Source organism: Phyllobates terribilis, unplaced genomic scaffold, assembly GCF_046119375.1.
Source record: "Phyllobates terribilis strain yellow unplaced genomic scaffold, ASM4611937v1 Scaffold_7298__1_contigs__length_38656, whole genome shotgun sequence".
Classification (NCBI taxonomy): Eukaryota; Metazoa; Chordata; class Amphibia; order Anura; family Dendrobatidae; genus Phyllobates; species Phyllobates terribilis.
Genome location: NW_027370039.1, coordinates 8,356 through 16,450, shown reverse-complemented (window position 1 = coordinate 16,450; position 8,095 = coordinate 8,356). Strand labels below are relative to the sequence as shown.

The window sequence follows — 8,095 nt, the reverse complement described above, 5'->3', positions numbered from 1 at the left end:
AGCACTTGCATCCAAAGATCTTGAAGTGAGAGATTCTGGGAGGATAGCCTTTGATTAGCTCATATGGAGTCTTAGCAAGCGTGGGTCATAGAAGAGCCTTTTTGGTGATGTAGCAAGCTATATATCGCTACCCTTGTGGATGGCGATAATAGCTTCTCACATATCCTTAGCTGTTGGAATGCTAATGACTTTGTCAATGTATGTTCGTGTGAGTCCATAGAGGATGAGCTATCGAGCTTTTGAGTTCTTCTCTATCTTGGCATAGTGCTCAGGTTGCCAATCTTTCCTTTCCTTCAATTTTGGAAGCACTTCATCACCAAGCTCGATTATCTTCCACCACTGGTAGTCCTGGGTTTGGATGAAAGTTGTATGCACTCCTAGCCACCAATTAAGCTCCCCTTCGAGAAGCTGATGAGGTTTATTCAAGGACATCCCTAGGTTGGATTCTCCGGTATTCGTCATCATTCTGGAATCAGATCCTGCTCTGATACCAATTGTGGCTCTAGTGTTTTATGTACTTAATCTAACTAAATAATGTTTTTTTTGTGCGAAAAAGATTAAGAATTTGAAAGGTAATGAATTCTAAAATGATCTTCTTTATTGATTCTCTTAGACGTTTACAACTTCAAGGCAAACACACAGTTCTTAGTTCGTCTTCTAAACTCTCCTTGATATTGCCTAAACTCTAAATCAACAAAGATAACCTCAATGATGAAGAACACTATCTAATCCGTTAAAGTAATCTATTTATGCTAAAGACATAATCCCCGGGAACTAATCAACTAAAAGTTATGTAATCTAATTAAATAATATTGTGAATCGTAACAGAAACGTAAAAATAACAAAGTTGCTCTAACAAACTAGATTGCGTATTTAGGAGATCTCGTGTAAATTATATCTTTCCCTTTATAGGAATTGGGAAGATATCTTTTCTCTTTTACGCGCCCGGTTCCCTTCCTTGTCACCCGGACCCGGTTCCCTTTAGCACGTCTCTCCTTTGTGTTATTTCGAACCATAGTTACTCGGTTCCCTTGATTCTAGTTCTCGGTTCCCTAACTACTGGTGAAGCTCTTTAAGCGCGTTGTTTCTCTTCTCGCTTGACTCCCTTCAGACGCTTCATCTTCCTAACTCAAGTTTGTTAATTTCTTTGCTCTAATGACGTAATTTGCTTGAAGGACTATTAATATCCTGCAATAACTCACTCAAGGTAGACATTAGCATGTAAAGATGTTTGTTATCATTAAAATTGTGAGATCGTAGGTTATAGTGACTATGAGCTAGTTCCTATAATCCAACAGTGTTTGTCTGGCGCCTGACGGTGTTGAAGCATTTTGAATCCCATGATACAACTGCAAATGCCTTTGATTCGATACTCGAAAGCAAAAGCCAACAAATACTTGAATTTGTGTGTACTCTCATACTTGATAAAAAGAGAAAAGAAGAGAAGGAGGAAAACTCTTGTTAAAATATTCAACTTCTATTAATGGTTAGAGTAAAGCAAAAACCTACAAAAAATAACAACACCACATAAAAAAGTTAATATTCGACAAACTTAGAATCCATATAGTTAGAGGTTACACGGGGGAGGAATAATTGTAATGTCGAATTAAAAGAAACAATGTTGCTAGCTGAAATGAATTACAATATCGAAAAATGATAGGAAAGAGGAGATAGAGAGATCAACGCAACCAAGTTAGCGAGGACAAAAGAAAAGAAGAGAAAGAGAGATCTACATGCTTGCAAAGAAAAAACTGAACAAGAAAACATATCAATTAGCACAAGCAAAATAAAAACAGGAAAAATAACACGTAATAGATGTTAGATTTAAAATTTTGAAGGTTAAATAATACCGTCAAATTAAAATAAAATAAGCGGTTCCCAAACATTCTTATTTCTCATCCATATTTATTTTCTCACGTGACACATCTCCTTCTCCCACACCATTTTTGTGCTTCAATGAATATGATTGGTTCATATTATTAAAATAAATCCAAAAAAACAATTATAAATCCTTAATAATAAGAGTAAGGATCACATCATGAGAATGATGTCTTAAATGGAAAAAAAGAATAAATCCTATCCATTGGATTTAGGATTAAGCATGTGGTCAACAATCAACTCTCTTTGTCAATGGTCAACGACTGATCAATGCCGATCACCGTTGGCCAATGCTTGGTGTGTTCCCATTAATGATATTTGTTCATTTTATAGTAGTAACATTTGTGCTTGGTTCCCTAGTTTTTGTGCATGCTTTTTAGCATTTGAGCAAGGTTTCTTTGCATTTTTTGCATGGTATCTTGACGTTTGTTCATGGTTTCATAAGATTTGTGCATGAGTTTCATAACATTTGTGTATCATTTTCTAGCATTTTTGCACGATTTCTGTTTATTTGTGCAAGGTTTTTAGTATTTGTACATGGTTTCTTAACTTTTTATGCATGATTTCTTAACATTTGTGCATATTTTATCTATATTTGTGCTTGGTTTCTTAGCATTTGCGCATGTATTAAAAAGTACATGGTTTCTTAGCATTTGTGCATGTTTTGAAAAGTGCAATGTTTCTTAGCATTTGTGCATGATTTCTATACATTAGTGTACATTCAACAAACAGTGGATAATAGTCAATGGCAGTTAACGTGGTCAACGACGGTCAACAGTGGTCAATGATCAGTCAATGACGATATATTTGGATGATCCATATTTATTCTCAGTTCTAATTGAATATGAGTATTCTTACATAATATTTTTTCTAATAATAAATTAATTAAAATATCACCTAATCAGATTGAACTGTAAATTATACTCCATCCGTCCCTAAATATAGTTCTCATTTGCAAAAACAATCTATTGAACATATGAACTTTTTCATTATTTCTCTCACTATATAAGAAAAAACGTAGTCAAGTGTGGTCTTGTTTTATTCGTCTTTATAAATACTATAATAATATAAAATTCTTACAATCTCTTTAATATAGAATACTCCCTCCGTGCCCTATTATAGTTCCTGTTTCACCCGGCACACTTGCCAACACATGTTTTCTATATCAAATATCTCTAATTATATGTTATTAAAATTCGTAAAAGATTGATAGTATTAAAGTACTCATTGAGATGAATAAAACAAGACCCCACATGACTATGACTATGTTATTTTTCATATGTTGAAAAATATCGTGAATTTATTAAGATAACATGAATAGGGTAGAAAAAGAAACAAGAAAGGGAGGGAGGAGGGACTATGAGATAAGAACTATAAATAGCGTAGCGCGGCATGAATTGACACTCTTATCCGTCATTGAAGATTAAGCAAAAGAAAATGCAGAGCTTAACTGCTACCTTCGTAGCTCCATCGCCTCTACGCTCAAATTATTCATTTTCTTCTATGTATTCGTGCAACAGCCTTACTCTCGCTCCGCGCGGCTGCCATCTCCACTCTTTCCCTTTTGCCCCGAATCCTCATCGAGCTTTGGGAATTGTTTGCACAGCGGTATTGTTGCTTTGCTTGTTTTTCCGAAATTTTCAGGGAATTGGATCATTATTCTGCTTCTTCTTTTGTCCACAGGAGCCTTATCTGATTACCAAGTTGGAGTCTGCTGAGAAGACGTGGAAAGAATTGTCTGTAAGCAGTTTACATTTGATAGGTCTAATTTCAGTTTTGGAGATTGTAAATTCATTTTGTATTCGTAAAACATTTTTTTATCCTTTTAGCTAAATGTAAGAAGTATGGATGGTAAATGAGGTGCAGATTCCTGTTAGGACCTTGTCCTTCTTGAAACATTCGAATTGAGATGAATAATTATATATACTTGAGAATTTCTCATATTGATTTATTGTTCAGTTAATTTAGACAAAATTGAATAGTGGGTTATATTATAGGTAAAGCTTGCAGATCCTGATGTTGTTTCCAATCCATCTGAATATCAAAAGCTAGCTCAATCAATGTCAGAGCTTGATGGGGTACTTCAGTACTTAGCTTATATAACATTCTGCAAGTTTTTTGTGCAGTTACTTAATCTTTTTCTTCCTGATATTCTAGGTTGTCTCCACTTATAGAAGTTTCAAGGATTGTGAGAAACAGTTGGAGGAAGCGAGAGGTTTAACTTCCCCACTGTTTTTTGGTACTATGTGATTACATCGATGTATGGTATGTTATAATATTATGGCTTTTCATGGCAGCTTTAGCAAAGGAAGAAGGTGACAATGACATGGCTGAAATGATAGAGGTTGAAGTCGAATCTTTAACCAAGCAAATGAAAGAGCTAGAGGACCAGCTCAAGGTTTTTCTCATAAATAATTGTGTGATTAATATATTTTTAATAGGCCGTGATCGTTTTTCCATTTTCTTTTTTGAAATAATTGTAAAACTTCCATGAATTTCTTCTGATACTTCCTTTTCTTTCTAGCTGTTGCTTCTTCCTAGCGATCCCCTTGATGCCAGAAACATATTGCTTGAAGGTAACTCCATTTCCTTTTGTGCTGTTAAGATGTTGATTTTAAAAGAAAATGGGAAACACAAATTGTTAGTTTTTTTTAAAAAACTTTTTTACTAAATTACTAGCTAGTCTGTCATCACAATTATATTGGATTGGATTTTCGCTTGTTCTTTTTTTCTTCATATGCCTAAACTAGTTTCTTGGTTGAATAACAGATAAGTTTTGATCTATAATATCTTACAAGAGTCCAATAACGAGTATAATTGTTAGAGAAAGCGTAGTTTGGTACTTACTTAGAGTTGCGAAACTCCATTTTTTTCTATTAGGTAATTCTGGGCTGGTTTCTTATAGGTAAAGATATATCTATTTGAGTCCTATGAACTATACATACATGGATATACATTAAAAGTATGAACATTTCTGCTGTTGATTTTTTCCTCTAACCCAGAAACTATACGTTCTTTCCAGTTAGAGCAGGCACTGGTGGAGATGAAGCTGGAATTTGGGCTGGTGACCTTGTAGGTACATAGCTCCTTTGTGTTCTCTTCCAAACTATAATTATGTTTTTGTTTTATTAGCAGATATTCTGACTTCTGTTAAAAAAGGGAAGGATGAGATTCACTAATGCTCTATAGATTCACTAATGTTTTATACAATGGCACCATTTGATATTAATGTATCCAGTTTCTATCTTAGATTCTTTTCTTGACACGTAGATCACGTAGATCCTGACTGACTATTATCTGGTAAACTTCAAAAAAATCGTCGATTTCTCTATGAAATGATCTTTCTCTTCTATTTTGCAACGCAAAATGCTTTTAGCTGAAGCAGTAGACGTGACAAGAGAAGACAGGAATTATTTAGGTATAATATTTGGAGTATTTCTGTGAACTGCAAAATTTGTGCTAGGCTTGAATGATATTTTATTTGTGCATAAACCGTGAAAACTGTGTCCGTATGGTTACTTATCTCTAATCGCCGAGTGCATAACTATTTCAAGTACCTTCGTTTGATGACTTAGAATGATATTTCTTCAAATGGATCTGTAAATCACTTCCATTTCCTGGAAATTTAATTGATTATTTCTTTCTTCTGTTCTATTGACAAATCTAGGTCCGCATGTATCAGAGGTATAGTGAGCGAAATTCTTGGAAGTTTGCGCCAGTATCATCTTCAGAGGTAAAAACATGTTCTTACCTACTGACTTTGATGATACATATTTATGTATTAATTTGGAAATTATTGTTACTTGAAGGCGGAAAAGGGAGGATATAAAACATTTGTGATGGAAATAAAAGGAAATTGTGTATATAGCAAGCTAAAGTATGAGTCTGGGGTCCACCGGGTTCAACGAGTGCCTCAAACAGAAGCACAAGGCCGTGTGCACACTTCTACAGCTACCATTGCTATAATGCCTGAGGTACTATCTAGTTCTTAATTTTGTAGTGTATTAGACAAAATTATTGTCAATTACAATTTACAGTATTTTAATAACATTTTATTCTATTCATTTCCTAGAATCTTCAATTTCATATGCAAAATCTTTCCATTGGAACTCTGTGATCCTACCTCTTCTTATATATGCTTTTGTATTTTGAATTTGGTTACATTAGAAATGCTAACTTCGTCCCCTGTTGGCTGAATGAAATGTTATCTTATATTCTTTCTTTCAAATTGTCACTGTTTTAACTCTTAAAATTTATACCTTTATATATAAAACAATGAATTGTGATTTTGTTATAGATTTGATTAAAATCTGTTTTTGAGCTATTGGAAGTTTGTAGATAAGACTTGGGCTCCCATTAATACCAATGATTATACAACTGATCTGGTAGTTCACAAAGGAAGATGTTATGCCATTGATCTTAAATGATTTCTTGTTTAATTTGAATTTGAGTTGAAGTGAGATTTGTACGCAATGTTGAAATCTAGTGAAAACCCTAAAGTCCTAAACTTGCTAATTTAGTTCTTGGAAGGGTTTGTTGCTTGGGTTTTTCGGTATTATATAATGGAATTCGGTTTCGCTGAAATTAGACCTTAACATATATAGCCAAACCCTGATATCCAAATAATGAACACAGAGTATTAAATTATGAACATATAACATGGATTTGTGAACTTCCTAAAAAAGAAAGGAAAAAAGAAAATTTGAGTTATTTACAAAATTGCCACCACGTCATTTTTTCACTTCTCTGTTTTTAAAATCTTCACAAATTCATACTCTATGATCATCATTTAATACTCTAATGTTCATAATTTGGATAGCCAGGTTCGGTTGCGAAGTTTTTGCATTTTAAGAACTAATTTCAGCCGAAAATTATAGATTGTTTTAAACAGAATAATCCTACAACTGACAGTTTCCAGGTTGATGAAGTTGAGATCGTGATTGATCCAAAAGATATTGAACTTACAACTGCACGATCGGGTGGGGCCGGAGGTTAGTAGTTCGTGCACTTTGGACTTTGGCTAAAATGATATAATCATTAATATGTTCTGTTTCACTCATATATCAACTTATTATCTGATTAATCACAAATGACCTTATTTTGCAGGGCAGAATGTCAACAAGGTCGAAACAGCGGTTGATCTTGTTCACAAACCTACTGGGATACGAATCTTTTGCACTGAAGAAAGAACTCAACTTAAAAATAAGAATCGCGCTATGCAATTACTAAGAGCAAAACTGTAAGACCATATTTGACAAGTATAATTTTTTGCGTTGCATCTCATTGGATATTCCTTGCAGGTATGAAATTAAGCTGCGTGAACAACAAGAAAAGCTCAGAACTCAGCGAAAATTGCAGGTTCATCAGAATTTCCATTTCAAAAATTAAGAATTATCGAATCATACTGTGTGTATTTTTTATTCACAACAAAAATACATTAATTGAGAGAAAACTCAACTTAAAACAAGCATGGTAACAGTATAAAGTGTCAGGTTGGTACTGGTGCACGGGCCGAGAAGATTCGGACGTACAATTATAAGGTAAAGTTTGTATATGTGATAAATTACACTGCCTTTGTTGGCTATGTGCTAAATTTTGAGCTTTGATTTTTGCAGGATAACAGGGTTACAGATCACAGGTTGAAGATGAACTTTGAGCTGACTTCATTTTTAGATGGAGATATAGAGACAGCAGTGCAGGTACATTACATCTAGTCTTAATCATTGTGTGTATTAGTATTTATTTTTCTGGATAACCCAAAATACATATCTATTTTCTTTCTTTCCAAATTTTGCTGCAGTCATGTACATCACTCGAACAGAAGGAATTATTAGAAGAACTAGCCGAGTCAGCAGGGGCAACTGTAGGCTGAAATTCTATTTTTATTTTGGAAATTTTCATTCTTCCTAATTTTCTACTCACTTTCAGCACAAAAACTAATGCACGCTGATGCAGGAACTCATACTTAATCTCATACTTTTTTCTATATATATATGAACCCAATGCAAGCGGTATTGAGCTTATGCACATTGATGCTTAAAGTCGCACGAAATAAATTCTACATCTAGTACAAGAAGATATATATGTATAGAGGGCTGATCGGGTGCGGACTTATTTTCGGTGCGGACTGTTATAGTGCACCAGTATATTACTGGATAGTGCACCAGTGCACTACTACAAAGTGCATCAGTGTACTACCGTAGAGTGCACCTGGTAG

General features: G+C 34.2%; 1 protein-coding gene across 1 annotated transcript; it reads left to right on the top strand.

Moving 5' to 3' along the window:
• Window positions 1-3,315: 3,315 nt before the first annotated feature.
• On the top strand, window positions 3,316-7,750 carry LOC141251606 (uncharacterized). The gene is made up of 15 exons (XM_073670373.1): window positions 3,316-3,474; window positions 3,562-3,618; window positions 3,876-3,956; window positions 4,036-4,093; window positions 4,176-4,276; window positions 4,403-4,454; window positions 4,901-4,950; window positions 5,546-5,611; window positions 5,688-5,852; window positions 6,797-6,869; window positions 6,985-7,117; window positions 7,179-7,236; window positions 7,371-7,418; window positions 7,494-7,577; window positions 7,679-7,750. The coding sequence occupies exons 1-15, from the start codon at window positions 3,316-3,318 to the stop codon at window positions 7,748-7,750; spliced, it is 1,257 nt and encodes a 418-aa protein (XP_073526474.1).
• Window positions 7,751-8,095: the final 345 nt, after the last annotated feature.